General features: G+C 46.8%; 1 protein-coding gene across 1 annotated transcript in view; it reads right to left on the bottom strand.

The window, feature by feature from the left end:
- Nucleotides 1–17330, bottom strand: part of PHACTR1 (phosphatase and actin regulator 1) — a 20576-nt gene extending 3246 nt beyond the window's left edge. Inside the window, exons 1-3 of the mRNA XM_010156113.1 lie at nt 16888–17330; nt 11909–11970; nt 3022–3162 (exon numbers count right to left, since the gene is read on the bottom strand). Coding sequence (XP_010154415.1) covers nt 3022–3162; nt 11909–11970; nt 16888–16978 — 294 coding nt within the window. The 5' untranslated portion in view covers nt 16979–17330. The remainder of the gene's footprint in view (nt 1–3021; nt 3163–11908; nt 11971–16887) is intronic.
- Nucleotides 17331–19561: the final 2231 nt, after the last annotated feature.

The raw sequence follows: 19561 nt of genomic DNA on the forward strand, positions 1-19561 counted from the left end.
CCTCCTCTCTCCCTTGGGCTGTGCTCCTCTGCCCTCCTCCTGACCAAGCTGTGCCATTTGCTGAGCCGGTTCCTTGCACTAATCCAGCGGAAAACTAGCCCCAGGCAGTGGTAGTCAGCCCCAGCAGGACACCCAACACCTCCACCCTCTGCGGTTTGTCCAGGAGGGAAAAGAAGACCAGGGGTGACTGGCAGGAAGAGAACTATTGAGGAATAAAAAAAACAGAAGATGGGGTGACTTGGAGGGACTGAGTTTTGTGGCGGAGGGGGCGCTCAGCAGAACTGGCTCAAGTCCTGAAGCCAAGCCTTCCCACAGCCCTGTCGTATCTGCAGCTCAAGAGAGGGTCTCGGACGGAGCATTTGGAGAGAACGTGCAAGGTGGCTGCTGCGGCCAAACGCTCCCACAGGTCTGAGGTGCGTGCCACTGCCTTCCTGTGGGATGCTGAAATCAGCATCTGCAGCTGCAGGTGGCTGCTCCAGTCGGTGGCACCACACCTGTCGGGAATTTTCTCGGTGAAGGAGATGTCAACTAGTACGAACATCACGAACTCAAAAGGGGGCTTTTGCAACAGCCACTGACCTAGTCACCAACTACTTTTGCCTGGACAAGCCCTAAGCGATAGATTACGTGAGTGTGATCTACAGAAAAGGCCCCTGTGCTTTCTCTGCCGGGCTCTGGATTTTTATTTACCTCAGAAATGTCTGCCAGGCTCTGCTCCATCTCCCAGGGCAGAGCGATGGCTCTGCAGCAGCTCAGGGGCCTACCTTCATCAGACCACTTTGCTGCTTAAGTGACTGTGAAGGAGGCCACACGGGCTGCTGACTCCCACAGGGTCGGCAATCTCTTCCCCCTGCATCCCTCATCTGCTGGAGAGATTTAAAAGTGCCCTTTTCATTCTCCTAGCAGTCAGAGCTGGTAAAGATGAAGTCAGATGGGAGGCAGTTCCCTACATCCAGCGCACAGAGCAAGATTTACTGGCAAACAGAGAAGTCCATTACTAAAATCTATTTTTGCAATAAATCTAGCCTGTGCTGACCAATGAAGACGGTTATTGAATCAAAGCTCTTGAAGAAAATAATCTCTTATAGGGTGTTGCAGCTTTGCCAGGCGTTTTAGAGTTGCCTCCAACTTGTCCGGCTATTTTTTCCAACATTGGCCACAGTGGTGGGGAAAAACAGGTCATGTGAACAGCAGAAAACTGCCCACATGACCCAACCCCAAACAATTATGTATCTGCTTCCTCATCTTGATATTAGAACGACAAACGTTGCTGCTGCTGCTGCTTCGCTGAGAAGAGGCTCACTTGGAGAACTTAGGCTCCGAGGATTGGCTTTGCACACGCATTATATAAAAGAGAAAGTGACCTCAAAGTACTTTGCCTTCATAGGGAATTCTTTACCGGGCTACATTTAACAGTGGTATTTAATACTTGTTCTTTTCACAAGGAACTCTCTGGACACCAAATCTTCTGTTTTCCCAGCTGAAGTCTCTCCAGACCTTTCAGCCCACCCAAAGGCTGCCGAACCAGATGGAGATTTATTCCCTTCCTCATCTACCAACTGGGAGAATAAAACTCAGTCAGTGGACTAAGATCTTGTCCAACATGGTGAGATAAAATGGGGAAAGCTAACCTAAGCCGGTATATTATGGTCTGTGGACAGTCCAGAGGGATTTTTTCATTTTTTCCAGATCAGTTTATGCTACATGAACTTATTCAGAGCTAAACGGAAAAAACCCTCAGTCAAGGAGAAAAACGGTGGACCCAAAACTATACAGGTCCTTTGGGTAAATTATACAAGGATAGCTGGCTGCCCTTTCCTCTGAACCAAGAGCACCGTAAGTCAGTGGCCTGGCCAGGAATCCTGGTGTTCTGTCCCTACATGTTGGACATCATGGTCTCTATCGCTGCACGAGTCTCGCAGCAAAGAAACAGTCAGGGCTTGAATTCAGGTACCTGAAAATTACATGGGCATCATAGGGTGACTGTAAGTATCACAGAATCACAGAATGGTTTGGGTTGGAAGGGACCTTAAAGACCATCTAGTTCCAACCCCCCTGCCATGGTCAGGGACACCTTCCACTAGACCAGGTTGCTCAAAGCCTCATCCAGCCTGGCCTTGAACACTTCCAAGGAGGAATCATCCACAACATCTCTGAGCAACCTGTTCCAGTGCCTCACCACCCTCTCTGTGAAGAATTTCCTCCTGATATCTAATCTCAGTCTATCCTCTTTCAATTTAAACCTGTTACCCCTTGTCCTGTCACTACAGGCCCTTGTAAAAAGTCCCCCCCAGCTTCCTTGTAGGCCCCTTCAGGTACTCCCGTGCAGGTACTGGAAGGTGCTATAAGGTCTCCCTGGAGCCTTCTCTTCTCCTAAGTATGGGAATCACTGATCAGCCTCGTGGTGCTCTTTTCTTACAGCGGCCATAAACCACTTACATCTTCTTCCTGAGGCACTGTTGAGACCCTCAGGCTGTGACTGATAAAATTTTCCAGCAGTTTAACCCCTCTGCCACCAATGCCAACACCAGAGGCACCACTTAGTGGGGGTCCTGGCTACAAGTTACTTGGCTTCGGTAGGACGGAGGTGCCTGTGGCAGTCTGACCTGCTCCCAGGCCTGTTCAGTCCCGGCACAGCATCTCTGGCAGGTGCTGCTGTCACACTGCTCTGCTAGGTCTTGCAGGAGCTCCCAGCTGGCAGCCTCACGTGCAAGACCAACCAACAAATAACAGGGCTGTCATCAAGACCTTCCCTTAAAGGGCTTGATTTTCTCTCCTCTCTGTTTAAAGGGCGTAATGCTGCTCAGCTTGCTCTTGGTTTCCATGCATATAGGAGCCTGCTTGCCGAAGTTCTGTGTCTCAAATGACAAACCTTGGGAATGGGAAGAAACCACAGCTGTGCTGGGAAGGGTTTTCAGGTGGAAGTGCATTACCTGACAGCTGTGGGACCTGAGGGACATGATTTGTCACGACATGCTTTAGCTATTCAGATCATGGGTGTCCCGAAGCTGCTCCACTTACTTTGTCGGCGGCTGTGAGTCGTGTCCAGGGTTTGTCCGCCCTCCTGTCGTAGTCCTGCGCGTCTGCCACTTCCACGTAGTCACTGAAGCGGATGAGGATCTTCCTCTCACGCAGCTCTTCTACTGTGGGCCTTTGACTTAGCTGCAGGTTTGAGGAAGGAGTGGAAAAAGACATCAGGACTTCACTTTCCTCTAAAGAGTGCAGCTTGGGGATTTATTTTACTACAGCCATTGTTATAAGAGGGTTCAGACATTCCCAGTACTGCTGTTTTATCAGTCTTTCAGACTGATAAAAAACAGCAATTCACAGAATTGCTACTTGGGAGATAACCTGCTGTAACAGCACCGTAAATATCATCCCACTGTTTAGGAAGTGGCTATGGCTGGAGATTCCAGTCCCTGGCTGAGGTTTGTCACCCCTGGCAGACATGAGATTTAATGGAACAAAGTCTCCCAGAGCCCCACCGGTGTCTCAGGAAGAGACAAAGACAGTAACAGAACTTTAAAACCACCTGCACAGGCTGTACACTTCCCAGCCTGGAAAGAGTCGGGCGAAGGCACCAAGCGGCTCCAGCCCCGAATCATGTGCAAAAGGTGACAAATTACTTTCCTTACCATTCTGATACTCTGCAGACATGTCCTTACCTCCAGAAAAGGCAGGCAGGAGGATGACTAGTGCTCATCGAACTTTTCCCTCCACCCTGCAGCTCAATTTTGTGTCACAGTGTATTTGAGTTCTAACAGTTCACATTGCATACAACAAGCCAAGAAAAAAACCTGCAAGGGTGGATTGCATCATGTCAAGAAAGCATCGTCGTCGTTCCCAAGCATTTCTTTCAAATTCCACAGCAGAACGGGCAGCCACAGTCAAAACTCTCCTCTCAAATTAGGAACAGTGGTAGTCCATGTATCGCACAGCCCAGTTACATGGCTAGGGACAGGAACTGGCTTTCCGGGATCAATTCCCCTTGGATGCACAGCATGCTGGTCAATGCCAAAAGCGTTTCTGAAGAAGGTCCCACATATGTGTGCGCATGTGACTGCACACGAGCTGCCAATGTTTCACCATTAGAGTGAAACATTTGCAGTCAGGCTCTATCAGGAAAAATAGCATCCTGCTATCAATGAGCTAGACAGTAAGTACATCAGGGTACCCCCATGCCTTAGGTGTAGGTGTGTTTTGCAATACTTCACCCTTGTGAATAGTGAAAGGTCTAAATATTCCATCAAATGCTTCAGACTCAATTCTGCAAAGGTACGTAGGCTCCTGGATCCTGACATGATATTCCACCTTCCTCCCAAAATCTCAGTTCCCTGCATTTCATCTTCCAGGGAGAATTAAGATTCAAACCAGCCAGGGCGCCAAGTAGAGGGTGAAAAATTTGTGAGATCACAAGAAAGAGAACTGCAGGCTTGAAATCCCACCTCTCTCCAGAATTTGGGTGCCGATGCAAGATAGCTCCACCGCCCCATCCTGCCTCTGGGTTTAAATCCCTGTGTGCTTGTTCTTGACATGGATGGTTGGCTCTCTCTTCTCTTCTTAGAAAAGTTGGTTGCTACAGGAGGGGACAGTGGGGCTGCTCTCCTTACACTGACAGCCCTGAGCAGGCACTCATGAACGGGGTACAACCACCTCACGCAGAGTCTGCAGAGCTGCACTAATGCCCTGCCTGGGAGATGCTCAGGGACAGGAATCGCATCCCACCGCTCCTAGCTGCAGTCCAGGCATTTTGCACACACTGAAGGGAGAGAAATCTTGGAGAGAAAGGGTAACCGGGAGCACAACTCTACACTGCCATGTAATGCCCTTGCCTCGGACAGCTGGCGTCAGTCAGGTCACAGCTTGGCAGTTCATGTGTTGTTTCCGTAGCCATTTCAGGATAAATTTAATAGGGGAAAAACTCCTTGCTGGTTTGAAAAAGAGCAACTCTGGAATTTCTGAATATTGCAGGGATCTTAAAAGCAGACAGTCTTCTCACACCCACCGTCTATGGGAGGCATGAGATTTCCTGGGGTGAGCTTCTCTGGATGTGTTTGTCACACAACATTTATAAGCTCCCTCTTATTTCTTCTACGAGTGTCCCAAGAAAAGCCCTGTTTTACATAGTTCAGGCCAGCCATGCTCAGGCCAGGCAAAGAGCATGTATGCAGTGAGGTTAGCCAGAAGCATGCCTTTCTGAACTCAGACTACAGCTTTTGGGGACCTTCTTTTTTTAAAACCAAAATGCCTACAGTGTAGGCATAACCCTTTTTTTGCTTTCAGACAACAGGACAAACCTATCTGTGAGCTAGAGTACCATGTCAGAAAAGCCAGAGGGCACAATAAAGTAGATCGAAACACGTATAGATTTAAAAACGTTAATTTTCACTGCAGCAGAACGGAACTGCCTCTTCAGCCTGCAGCCCCGATACCTACACCTAAGTCACCTGCAAGCCAAATACGCGCTGCAGTTAACGGGCGAGCTTTCAGCAAAAGCAAACCAAACTGCTGTGCCGTGCGTGGAGCATCATCACACTTAGATGATGAGCGAGGCTTCTCTCTGTTCTACAACTCCCCTTCAACGTGATTTCAAATGGCTAGGTTTCTGCAGCACCCCTAGCCCTACAGCGGCAGGTCTGTGAGTGCTGGCGCGTTTACTCAGACAGCACAGCAGAACGCGGCTTCCCATTATTTAAAATCTAACCCCTGACTATGGGAATAGAGAATATTTCTGCTAAAATAATACTATGGCTACAGTCCAAAATTTCAGTAATAAGGGTGAGACTCTATCTATCTTGACTTGCATCAACTGCTTCTTTTCTCACAACAGCATGAATTAAGGATGAATCGTCAATATTATATGTACATTTCTCAGCTTTTATCATTTTAGGATGCAGCCTAGATGTTGTTCCAAATTAGGATGGAATTTTTTAAAAAATGAAATGTCTTACAATATGTCACAGAGCATGATGACACCAACAAAACATGAAATCCTGTGAATTAAACCCTCTGTTTCTGAAGGGCTACAAGGGAAGCAGGAGCTCCTATAAGCATTCCAAGCTGGAAGAGGGCTTTCACAAAATGACCGGCTCTATGTCACAGCTTCTGTCATCTCCTGCCATTAGCCAGCTTTCAGGTTTGTGCTAATCGCAGTGATTAGCAGGTTTTTCCAAAGGAGAAGGCTGTTGATGCGTGCCGTGCCCTGCCAGGCTGACGCCTACGTAGTGTCCAGGGCACCAAGAGGCACAGAGGCAGTGGTACTTTTGCCAGCAATGTGAATTCACTGCTGGTATTTACCTCAACGCTGCACTGGGTCTTAAACCAGCTCATTTGGCTTCCTTGGTGCGCTGGGTGCGGGGGAACATCCAGAAAAGGGCGGTAAAGGTTAAGAGTCACGTGATGAAAGGAGACAAATCTGAGGTAAGTTCTCCTGTTCTCAAATGCAGAGAAAACAAATCAGGGGCATCACCCGTGCATTTTGCACCACTGAAACTCACTGCCATCCTTCGTTCGGGTGTGAAGAACAGCGCGTTGAGTTACGTGGGAAAAAATGTCAAGGGCATGAGCACATTACGAAATTTTAGTGTTAATGTGCATTTTTCATTCTTAGGTGACAGCTTAATGTAAGATGGACTAAAGGCTGCTTCTTCCTCAGCCATAAAACTATTACTGTATATTATTTTTAGATGCCCTGCCTTTGCTTCAGAAACCTACAACCAGTGCAATTTCAGGTACTTGCACCCCCCATCCATCAGAGCGCTGGGCAGTGTCTCCATCCCCATGGAGCAGTTGGAGCAAGTAAAGCACAGACCCAGCAACCAGCTCAAGGTGACCCCGGAGGCTGGGGCAGAGCTACGAACAGAAAAAAGATGCTCTGACACGTGTGCCAGTGCTCTGGCTGTGAAAGAGGGTCCTGCAATCCACAGCTTATACCACACAGTTCATGTGTAGCCATAAATCTACATATATTTACATCTATAAATACACACACAATATATATTCAGTACATTAAACCCAAGTGCCAATCTGATCATCCTAAATGAATAGAGAGGGACAACCACACTGAGTGGTTTTCTAAAAGCAATTAATTAAAATTGAATGGTTAACAAACTGCCCTGCCTCTGTCACATGCCATTGCAGAGATGTGACCTGCTAAGCATGAGGGTCTCTCAGCATGTCTGGGCTATCCATAGCGCCCATAATTCTGATACAGCTGGGAAAATAGCTTTGCTAACAGACTCGGGGTGGCTTCACTGTAGGTGTCAGTTCATTGTCCGTTCACAATAAGGGCACAGCTCACCCAAGATCTCACCCTGGAGTTTATTTTTATGACCTGTGAGCTGCGGCCTCTTGGGTCAAATGGCTTAATGTTACATAATCCTTTCTGGGCAACACCTGAGAATGAGCTCTGCTGCTTCTGACAGGCAGAAAGAACAGGGCACATTCGACAGTGACAGCAAAAGGACACGGACAAGGACGCAATGCAATAGGCTGCATATGGTGGTGGTGCTCCAGTGGGGGGAAAGGGATCTTACTCACCGAACTGGACATTTTTGTACTTCTGTTAATGTCAAAGGGATCACAGAAGCACTGAATCTTATACATTGGAAAAGACCTTTAAGATCATCAGGTCCAACTGTCCACCTAAGTCTGCCAAGCCCACCACTAAAACATGCCCCTAAGCATCACATCCACATGTCCTTTAAACACCTCCAGGATGTGCGTGTGCCCGTCTGGACTTTTTCTGGGCGTGCCACCTGGGCACAGACATTTCTATTTACCTGTTTGCCAAGTTAGCTGAGGGAGCAGGATAACCTTATGGCGAGTGCCCTCATTAGCTGATTGTCAACCAGGGCAAAATCCCTTTTGAAGTAAATGTATTAATGCAAAAGCAGCATCAATGAGGAGAGGACCTCCCATGTCTTGTCACCGGAGGACAAGTTTTCCTCTGTATACTCTGAAACACCGGAGATGTTAAGATGCTAAGCCAAATTACAAGGGAAGGATTAACACATCCCCCTTTGTTCCTGGCATGGGAAATGAAGCAAACCCAAACCACCAGGTAAAGCAGAGGTGGATGCACTCTTGCCAGGCCGGTCTTAAGATTTAGTCAAATGCAAAATGCTGAGTTTGCTTCACTTCAGTCACAGCGAAGCTTGTTGTCTGGCCTGCTGGTTCGTCGCTGCCTGCTTTGTTACCTCGTTAAAATGTTGCAGTTGTTATTTGAGGAAGAAAGCAAGGTGAAAAATTCCATATCCTAACTAGCAGTGCGCAAAACCCTCTCTCTCCTCTGCTCCCCGCCTTCTGTGGTAAGACATAGGAGCAGGATGCCATGAAAATGCCCTGAAGACCTTTCCCTCTGACTATAAATGCAGTTTATCTAAATTAGCTGCTAACCTTTTTTCTTCCTTGACCTTCTCCCCTGCCTCATCTCACTCTCACCTCCCCCTGACGAGTCCCACCTCTCTCAAGAGTTCATTATTTTGAACAGCCTGTGCTGATGCAAGCCAATGGAGGTCAATTAAAGAAAAGATTGAACAGCCAGGCATTTCCCAGTGAGGCACCAGTGAACAGAGAGTTTAAGTTGTAACAGGGCAGGATTTTAATGGGAGCAAGGATTTCAGATTATTGCACGGATTTTAAGAAACAGCCACTCCTCATTGTTTTGGTTGTCAATATGACAGCTATGAGATGCGTAGTTTTGGAGCTAGACCTCTGGGAAAAATTAGCTATTGACAGTGGGGGATGGGAAGCAGTAAAAAGCTCTGGGGAACAGGGAGCATAATGCTATTTGAGAGAAGAGGAGGTAGGAAGAGTTTTATTCCTCTTTGCAAGTGATCTGTAACGTATTCCATGAATCCCGGCTACGACTCTCTCTCGATAATGGAAGTTCTCAAGGGGAGTTCAGGCTTGTGTTAATTGCCCCGCTGCCTGGCCAAATGCACCGCAGTTCAGAGCGGATAAATTCTTAGTAGTAAATCCTGAGAGCCCAGCATTACCACCTCATGGAGGGGACCCGCCTTCAACACTTCGCCCAGAGGGCCTCTGCACATTAATATTGCTGGAATGGGCCCATGGGCTAAGTGTTGGGGAAATACCCTCCTAATCCACATGTCCCTCCACTCAAAGCAAGCCGCTCGGTGGGTCCCGAGGGGCAGGGAGAGGGAGCCTGGGGGTGGCTGGATGTGCACAACCCATCCATGGGCATCCCAGGTGACAGGCTTCGCCTCTCCTTCCTCAGGGAGGAGGGACACGAGCTACAGAGAAACTGTACCAAACAGCATTTCCCTCCATTTTGTTCTTTGAACGGCAGCTATTCCCTGTCTCCAGGTAACCTGGAGTCAGACGAGTCTGAGAGGATGAAAAGTGCTTCAAGGGGCAGCTCGCTATAGGTCACCTGATTTTTTAACTTTTTTTTTTTTTCTTTTAAGAAATTGCCTGTCCAGATGACGAATTCAACTGGCTATTTATTGCTGACTTTAATAAGGCATGTAGACTGAGCTAGGTAATCTTACTTATAACAGCATGTCATGCTACAACTTATCATCATAATACTGTAACGAAATGTCAGTGCTGAAGGGATTTTAAGAACAGCTTTTTAATGGATGAAGGGGGTTGCTCCCTTGGAGTTGGAATGACACCACCAAAAGATCAGTTTCTATGGCACAAGGTCAAAAGCCTTTTCGGTGGCTTCTGCAGAGCCACCCTCCCTCCTTATTACCATCACCACAGGGCTACGAGGAGGCAACGCGGCGTACCTCCCTCGTGTTGAATTTACCCTGTGGGCATGTGTGTGCATCACACCCCAGTGCAAACAGAAAGGTCTGCTGGGGGAAACACTTGCCGTGCTCAATTAAACTTCTGCTTGATCTGAGGGTTAAAATCCTTTGGTAATAAGACTTCAGCAGCAATCGACAGAGGGAACCTGCCACTCAGCTGCAGATACGACACATCTGGGTCAGGCTCATGAAAGACAGGGCTGGGGAATAGCAATTTGTGCAGGATTCACTGGGTGGTTGGCATTTCTAGTTGTTATCTATCCACTTGCACTCTTTATTCACTTCTTTCCTCCAGTCATTTCTAACACTTTGACAGTCTATTTAGTAGGTGAGAGCAAAATCTGTTGTTAGACCAGGCCTGTGGTTCTTTCATTAAAATGACAGTGTGTCACTAGAACAACTTACAACAGTTTAAAAATACGATCCCAATCAAACAGTGCTAAGTCACATTGCTACCAACCTCACCGATGTGGAGGAGAAAGTTCTTTACTACAGAAGAAGCCAAAAAAGGCTAAAAGGAATAGGACCAGGGGTGTGAGTATGAGCTGACTGCCAGGGCTGACTGAAGTGGCTCTTGCCGTTGCTCCTACTTGAAAGTGCAACCAAGACAAAGAAAGAAATCTCATGGAAGACTGCTGAGGTTTCTGGAGCAGAAACTGCTGCAGTGCTGTAGCAGCCCGGGCATTTTAGTTTAACAAGGAGCCGTGGCCTCTGCCTGCCACAGACAATTCAAGTGCTTCGTACCTTTCCAACAAATACCAGAGGATGGGAACCGCGCGGTGATAATGCCCGCTGGGTTAGCAAGCCGCCACTTCTTAGGCAGCAGATTGGGTATGGTTTGCTTTGCTTTTTATCTATTACAGCCGTTCATCAAATGGCATCAAGCTTTGGATTCCTGTATGTGTTTACCCTTCAATGTACAGGGAAATCAAAAGCCTGGTAAAAGGGTGTTTCTAGCCGTTGCACAGAGCGTAAGACCCATGCAACATCTGCAATGCAGTTAGGATCTTTTCTTTCAGGCAGTGCTATGAGGGGGTGCGAGTCCATCCCTGCCATTGGGACTCCCTGCCATAGAATCCCTCTGGATTCTAAGTGTTTAAAAAAATAGTATGACAGCTCTCAGGGCCGCACTCTTAGCTCCTGCAGACAACAGCAGGATGTGAGGGAGAACTTTGCTGATTTACATGAGCTGAGAATAAGGTGTGAGATTTTTTAACCAGAAAACAAAACAATCCAGCTGTCTGGATGTAACCTTTGCAGGTACATTTAGAGCCCTTTCCTTGTCATTATTTATACCATGAAAGCTCGGATCACTTAGGTGAAAAAGACTAAGCAACCTAAAAATGTATGGGAAGGGGTTGGTGCTGCTTTGCAAGCATGTGATGAGATTCTAGAGGGCTTTCTCCGCCTCTGGAGATAGGAAACATGTCAGTGGCGAAACAAAGTTTATCTCCAATAGCAGGATGGATTGTTGGCTGTGTGTATCAGGGCATCTGTAGGCATTTACAAAAACTGAACGTCTGTGTCTGAAATGACTGTTCTTCAGTTTTAAGATTAAATGACTTTCAAATGGGAGGAAGCCCAAAACCCAACTATGCTGTTTTGTTCATCCTTCCCTGCCAATACAAGATTGGGTTTTTGTGCTATACACCATTTTGCAAATGCTTGTCTCTATTTAGCTTAAATACCTCGAGTGACAATCCATTTTTCAGAAAAAGTTTATTTCCCAAATTGATGGCATTTTTTAGGCGGAATCTTCAAATGCAGTCAGCATTGTTTTAACTGTGCTCTCTCTTCGTAATAGCAACAGAAGCCATTACATCTGCAGGGAGCATGGTCAGACTAAGTCCAGGCCCTGGACCCTTCACTGCTCAAAGCTCCCTCTGTTGTAAAGACTAGAACTTCTTTTGTCCAGTTTCAAACTGTTACCAGCAACAGCCCGCAAAGTGGTTCCCTTCACTGTTTGAGGACTTATACCCTGTGACATCCATGATTTCCCTTAAACATTTAAGGCTTGTTTTACACTCTACTTCTTTTAAATAGTGCTGAGGAAAAGGAAAAAGACAAACAGCTGTACAGTAGGGAGAAAGTTACAGAGATGCCATAATAGGATCAAAGTTGCTTCTCACCTTACGTGTTAGTCTTCTCTTTATCTCTCGTTTTTCCTCCTGTTCCTCTTGCTCATTCCGGGCTGTAAAAGATTTACAAGGATCTCAGGCTGTGGACTCATCAGGCAGGCAGGCATGCACAGTATGCAACAAAATTAGCCTCTCCATCAGCATATTAATGTTTCAGGACCTCTGATGCACAGCATGTCCCTCTGGCACTGGTGAACTTCGTCAGTCCCCGTAGCTACTGCACTTCTTCACACTCTTCATAAAACACCTACAGCTGCCTTCCCTTCCCTGTGTTGGCACCTTTTCATGTGTGACACTTTCTAGAAGGGCCAGGCAGGGAGCCAGCTCTTCAGAAACCGTTATCTCCCTGCCCACAGGCCTGGTGGCCTTCAGGGGGTTCAGCTCTATCCAAATTATTCCACAGAATAATTTCTCTGCAGCTACTCTTTGGAGAGAAAGGCAAAATCTGCAACTTTCCATGACCCGAGCAGAGTAAGGGAAGAGTGCCCTTCCACCACAATCCTTCACAGCATCACACTGGAGCGTAAAAGCACATCCCAGGGCAATCCACTTTCGACACTAAGCCAAAAGATCACATTACAAGTACTGACCAGGGCAAGCCTCGAGAGGAGAATAATGTTTGAGTATACTAACTCTTCTTCAACTTAGGAGTAGGCTGTCATGCCTGTCTTTCCACTGAACTTTACTGCAAGTCACTAAAAGCCCAGGTTTCCAGGTAATGAGCTCCTCAATCAGTTAGGAGCCACTGCTTCGCTAATGGCTGATTTGCTCCTTACTCCAATCACGCCCGTGCACACCCGACGAGAGCAAACACAATCCATCAGCTTTTCCAACAAGCACTCTGTGCCTCTGGTGTGACCCAGCTTTCACTCAGACAGGACTAGCTCAGGCAAGAATAACTCTCTGTGGGGGAGATGATGGAGCTCAAAGGCCAGCTTGGGATAGGTGGCTTGATTTAAACTATCCAACTTTGCATTTAAAGGGGAGTCCTACGTTCCTCTCTGCTGATCCTGCGGGAGAAGCAGGCACCCCTGGCAGAGTGGCAGTCACAAACTGTCAGCTGTAACTTCTTCAGCCAAGTGAGCACAGGTCAGTACTCCCACTAACCAACTGGGACAGGCCAAAAATAGTATGAGGAGGTCCTGATGTGATGGAAGTCTGCCCACAGTGGAGGAGATGCAACGTTTCAACTTAACGCATTCGGAACTGGGGCTTTTCCCCACGCAGAAATAAGACCTGAGGCTCAGAGCCCACAGAAGTGTCTGAGCAGGTGAGGAGGGATAGGCTGGAGGACAGGTTTCTTGCTGCTCAGGACAGTAGAGCTGACAGGTCTGTCATAACTGCTCACTAACTTCAGCAGAACTGGGAAATCTCCACCAAAGTGGATGAAGAGCCAGTCAATATTATGTTTTACAATCTGATCTTTAAATACCATTTTACAAAAAAAACCCCTGTGTATATTTTCAGGAGGAAGGAAAATTATGTTGAAAAGAACAGAAGACAGCAGGGAGTCACAAATGGCTTCTTAAATGATAACTGGAATACCTACACTGATAAATATGCTTTTCCTCTTTCAATGGTTCTTGTCCCTACTGGGCTGGTTTCTCTTCTACCAATTGCTCCTCTATCAATTTTGTTCTTCCCTTTGTACCTCAAATTTGGAGGAGCCGGTCCTGAAAATGCCTACTCTCAGAAGCAGAGCCACTAATAAATCCTTGTAAGATGAAGCCAGAGAGACACAGCTCTGAACAAAGCCCACACAGAGTCAGGGTAGAGCTGCAAGCAGCCGAGGAGTTATGTGTAAAACTTATGTGCGGCCGTTCATTTTTGCACTTGGCATATGATGTCTTTCTTTTCTCCTCACTTCTCAGCCCAGCCACCCACCTTCAGAGACAGCCAGGCAGGCTGAAGACCTCGGTCAGGTAAAAGCTGGGAATTAGGAATACATTCTCCTCTGAAACCAGAAAATTACTTTGTTTTAGCTATTTCTTTAAAACTAAGTCATGCCAATCTTGTGAGGCTACAAAACTTGCTTCCTCTTATGTGTTCAGGCGATGCTCTGCTTCTCTAGACCTGCGTGTGTGAGAGTGGGTGTGGGTGCGATTTTCAGGCCTGGTTTCTGTGCTGGTGTGAAACGTCCCCCAACACAACCCTCGGAGACCCTCAGAGCCTACCCAGCCATCATTTTTGTGAGGAATGTATGCAACCCTGAATGTGCCAGGCTGACAACTGAAGTACTTGTATCCAAGTGGCACGGGGGGTGGTGTGTGAGGGGGACTCAGGCATCCTTCCTCATAAACTTGGCCAACATGTATTAACTGCAAAAAGAAGTGTTCTTTAGTCTTCCCACTAACGCTGCAGGTCTGGACTCCTCTCACTACATGCCTTTGACTTCAGTGCGTCGGGTACACGTCAGGGAAGGACCCTTCAAGCACCAGTATCCCTATGTCTTTGCTGTGGCAGCTCTAATCTTACCGTTGCCACCAGCAAGCAGTGGGACTTGTGCAAGGGACGCTTTGTCCTGCAATTCAATAGAGCTGACCATCTCGTAATTATTGCAGCAGCACGGAGCTACAAAGTGGTCACCTCATGTATAAAGACTGGATGTCCAACCGCAGTTTGACTCATTTCTTCCTATCAGAATGGGCAATAATGTGGTTACACATGTAACAGGAACATTGTGGTACCAGGCACGACATTTGCATCAAGGAGATTTCAGCTTTAACTGCAGAGGAAATCCTATTTACTCTACTTGGGAGCTGGCTGGGTTTTCTTTTTTTTTGGTATGTGTGCACGCTGTGACTTGGGCTTTTGCAAATAGCTTGACCTGCTTATGCAGAGAATTTATACTACCTTCATTATTGCTTCCTATGTCTCTTCTTCTCTAGGCTCCATTATATTTGTTATAATTATTTTCCTCAGAAGTCTAGGGAAAGGACACAAAGCAATGCTGTACAAGCCAGGCACTATTTATATTTACTTGCTTATGAGTGGAGCATTTTTATGATTTTTTTTTAAATTATGAAGCTATTTTAATTGTTTGTTCCTTTCCTGCTGTGCTTCACCAGAAGTTGAGATGCCTTGGAAATACCACATTACATTTTCCTGTAATTATGAAGTGGTTTGTCTACCAAGACACACATGTTTGGGGGCAGATCTTTTCTTAGGAACCAAGCTAGAAAAATTCCATTTAGGAAATACAATATAGCTGTGGGTTCTGGGTAATATTTTCAAACACATCCACATCACCAAAGAGCCTTTATTCAATCCAAAAAGAAACCAGTGTGACTCAGCGGAAAATTCCTCTGAAATGTAGGACACCTTCAGGTCGCTATGCATCTGCTGCACTGGGCAACGTGACCTCTAGGAACCTCTGCAAGGCACCCAGTGTTGGAGATGCTGCCTCTATGCTGATGCCAGTTCAAACCCTGCTGCCAAAGCAGCTGCCTGAGACCCCCACTTCCCCCCAGTGCCAGGGCGGCGTTTCCTGGTCACGCACCAGTGCCAGGTGGTGCGTGACACGTGTTTGGTCACGCTGGTGGCAAGTCCCAGGATGACAACATGAGCTGCCCAGAGAATTGGCCTCTGTCCCTCCTCAACGGTGCCTGGCATCAGTCACGTTGCAGGTTCCTCCTCCTCCAGCTGTTCTGCTACCCTCCCATGAGACAATCACATCTGGATGGCCACCTGCTTCCCCAGTTTCTGCCCCTGACTTTCTCCAGCTGCCAGGCACCCAAATTAGGAGTAGATGGCAGGAGCGCAGCTCTCAAAAGGGGGTTGGCCCCAAAGGAATGGCTGTCCTCACAGCCTGGGGCTCACCCACACCCCTCTGCTGCCTGGTCTTTCCCCTCTTTGCAGTGACAATGGTCTCTCTCTCTCTCTCTGCCATGTGTAGGAACATGAACAGATAAAAAAGCCCTGCTGAGTGTTAACACCATCATTAACTTGCTAGGAATTTGATTTTGAAGTACTTAATCAATCAACTCTGCTAATTTTCAGAGAATTAATCTTCTGCTACCACTTTTTTATGATCCTGTACAATGCAGTTATTGGAGCAACAAGAGAAGGTAAATTATGGACCTACCCAAGGAGATCCACAGTAATTCAAGGGACCACTTAAAAATACTTTTTTCTGTAGTAGTTTTTTTAAAAATTCCCTGGAATGATGGGTTCGGTAACTTACGAAGGGAGAACTTCTTTCTTTTGTTTTCTGTTTCCAAAGTAACAATCAGATAAACAGCTTTGTAAATATTTTTAATATTCAAACCACTTCACTGTGAGTAAAGAAGCTCTTTTTTTTTTTTTTCCAAATCATTCATGAGATTACGAGATTCGTGCTTGACTCAGTCCTGCTTCCCTTGAAGCTGGCTGTAATGTATCTACTAACTTTACTCAGACCAGGCTCTCTAAACAGTATTTTGCCCCTTTAAAACATCATTTAATGTTTTGAGGATCTACCAGCAAGTTTTAGGCTGATTTAAAGGAAGAGTTTTAGGGAAACATTTCAGGGAAATGACCCCGAGTCACCCTGGTTTCTTTTTTTACACTAATAAAGGCTCCACCTAGTCTAGATTTCTGTGAAGATTTTTATGGAAACTAATCAAACCATGCCCTAGTGTCTTTACTACCTTATAACAGAAATCTCATCTGTGTAAGAGCTGCATAAAGGCTTTTCAGTATGACCGACCCTCCATTTGGAACAGGACTGCAAAAGAGATTCAACATCTGGGTGTTTTTCCCTGCAGATTGTTCGTTCTTGTGAATTTACTGACTCTGATTTTAAAGAACTATTTCTGCAGCTCTAGTTGTTGCTGCAGACTTGCAGGCTTATTTGCATTTATGATGCACTTTATTATTATTAATGATGCACGTAGAGAGTCGTTGGTGTGTTACAAAAAACACCCAACATACACCTAAAATAACCCAAACTAGCTGGCTTCAGGTTAAATGTCAGCAGTATCAGGACTTACGTTTCAGTATGTTCCTCTGCTCCAATTCTTCAGCAGTCGGCCTCTGGCTCAGTCGTCTGCGAAAAAAGTCCAAGATCAGTTTTTGGACCATATCACATCCTCCTCAGTTCTCTGCCTTGACGAGCTACTTTGGGGTGCGAAAGGCAGAGCAGGAAGCACTGACACTGCTCCATTATGTACTGGGTACGCCCGGACCATGCGTGACACAGACCATGCTCCACTTTCGCAGTCGTCTCTGTTTCCAACTCACGAAAGACAAAATACGTTATGTCATCCTAGGCATGACTCTCCCACCCCTATTCCAGGCAGAGCTGCTGAAAGCTAAGCTACACAGATGTCTCCACTTAATTTCCTTCCTCCCATGCCTGCTTCCTGACTCGCGCAAGTATTCCTAGCCAAGACCCAGCTAACCCCCTCGCTGCCCTCTTGCCAGCCTCCTGACTGCGCCCCGTTTGTTCAAACAGCTTTTGAACACACAGACAGTACGTAGAGAAAACAAGGGATGGTTTGGCAGCGCCGAGGGCAGAACAATAGCAGCCCTCCTTCTCCTCCGTGCCCTCACTTCCCTCCTCCTCCTGTGGCTTTTATTAAAGCTTATATTGAAGGATCAGTGTGACTTGCTAGTCAACTTGTACGTAATAGGGTCATGACAAACGCAATCTAATTGCAAATGGGGACCCTGAGCATAGAAATGGCCTGAATATTCAGAGTACAAAGCAAGGGAGAGAGGCACAAAGGGGTCTTTGGAAAACAAAGTAAACCAGGGAGATGACATCAGAAGTCAACGCTGCAGGGCCTCCTCATACTCTCCTCCCAGTCAATAGGAGTTTTGTCAACGATGCCAGTGACAGGACAGAGCCTCCTCTTCCTTCAGACGTGGTCATTCAGAGACATTCCCAACTTGGAGGCCCCAGTCTCTGCCAGTTGGCTCATGAGTTTGCCTGTGAGGTACCGGGTACTGCTAGGAAGCGTGACATGAACGCCGGCTGCATGGCTGCATCTTCTGTGATGGACGCTTCCCCCGCCTGGGAGGCTCACTGAAACGGGGCTGGGTGTAAGGCTGGGCGAGGGATGTCTGACAAAGGCTCCTAATGTCACTGGGGCTGAGCCACTGCTCAGTTACACACACCCTCAGCCTTCTCCAGAGCCAGGAGCTCGCCAGTTCAATGCTCCTGCCCCCCCATCACGCATGGTGCACAGGGCTGGGTAGCAGATCACCCCCTACACCAGCTGTGTGAAGGCGGAAGCGCTACAGGCATCTGACTTCATACAGCCTGAAGATTTGCACCAGCAGAGATGATACCAGCCGTCTGTCCTTTGGGGGCACTTTACACCATGAAAAAAATCCCAGCAGAACAGGGCCCTGTTCCAGTGGAGAATCTGGAGTCATTAGCTTTGTCTCTTTCCCACGGCAGACTGACCATTTTTCTCACTGGCAAAGGCTGAAAGGGACAGAAATTCGTCCTTCTTTCAAAAGTGAAGAACATCTGCAAAGTACTTTCAAGACAGAAAGTGCTATTCAAGTGCTTGCTGTTATCCTCTTTAAGATACGCTAGCTGTTGCTAATGGGAGACTTCACCTTAGGACTGTGAAGCAATTAAAACTCCTTTATTTCTAGCAGCGCATGAGAATCAGAGAGAAAAAGTTGCCACTCTTAGCCCCACCATGTGTGTCTGCAGGAATTGAGTTACACAGTGTTTCTAATCCACAGCATCGCAATGCTTTTCAAGAGGATGCACCAGAGGGATGTTAAGGATGGACTCCAGCCATCCCCTGTTCAGCTGCTTCTACAGAAACTAACCTCACACGACAAGTAAAAGGAGGAATTAGCCTGAATTCTCCCCAAAAGGTCCTATGCTCTCCAAGAAAACAGGGATTGAAGGACTGAGCTAACAGTTGTGGCAAGAACAGTTCACACTGGAGCGTTTCTAGCAAAAGGCAGAAGTTTTTTCTGTCTACACATGGGATATACAAAAGTGACCAAGTCTTCCATATATTTACTGCGGTACTCACCATGACATAGATACATCTAAACAGACTTTTCACTTCACTCTGTCATTGCTTCCACACGAGAGGACAGAGATTTCCTCCAAGTATGCCCTCAGCATTATATGCACCCTCTACTCCTGTGCTGCACAGAGACCTACAGAATGTGGGATTCTTCCCTACAATGAAAGCCAGACAGGAATACCTGTGACCTGTGTCCCCTTTCAGAGTCAAATTATTTTATGGATCACATAATCCACCCTTTTCAGGCTGCAATGTGCTCCTGCCTAAACGATGACCATCATTTTCAAGCAATGCCCTCACATGGCAGAAAAAGCCATGATACTTTTGACAGGTAGAGCCTGGAGACCTGAAGCTATCTGCATTCATGGGTTGTTAGTTGCTTCTGGACTCTTACAAAGCCAAGAATTTTGAATAGCAAGACTTTGGCAGTAGGAAAAGACAAGGAACCCTTGCCGTGTAACAAAATGATGACTAGTCCTTACAGTGCAAGTGATGAAGCACAGCTGGAAGATAAAGTAATGAATAGAAACTGTGGAGGTGCCTGGCCTCCAGTACCAGTGTCTGCTTTCATCTCCATGAACTGCTGCTACAGCCCCATTTCCATCATCCTTTTGGACTGATTGAGTCTGCTCCTGCTTCCTTGTTGTAAGTCCCTCCTTGATGA

This window comes from Eurypyga helias, unplaced genomic scaffold, assembly GCF_000690775.1.
Source record: "Eurypyga helias isolate BGI_N326 unplaced genomic scaffold, ASM69077v1 scaffold1187, whole genome shotgun sequence".
In the NCBI taxonomy this organism is placed as follows: Eukaryota; Metazoa; Chordata; class Aves; order Eurypygiformes; family Eurypygidae; genus Eurypyga; species Eurypyga helias.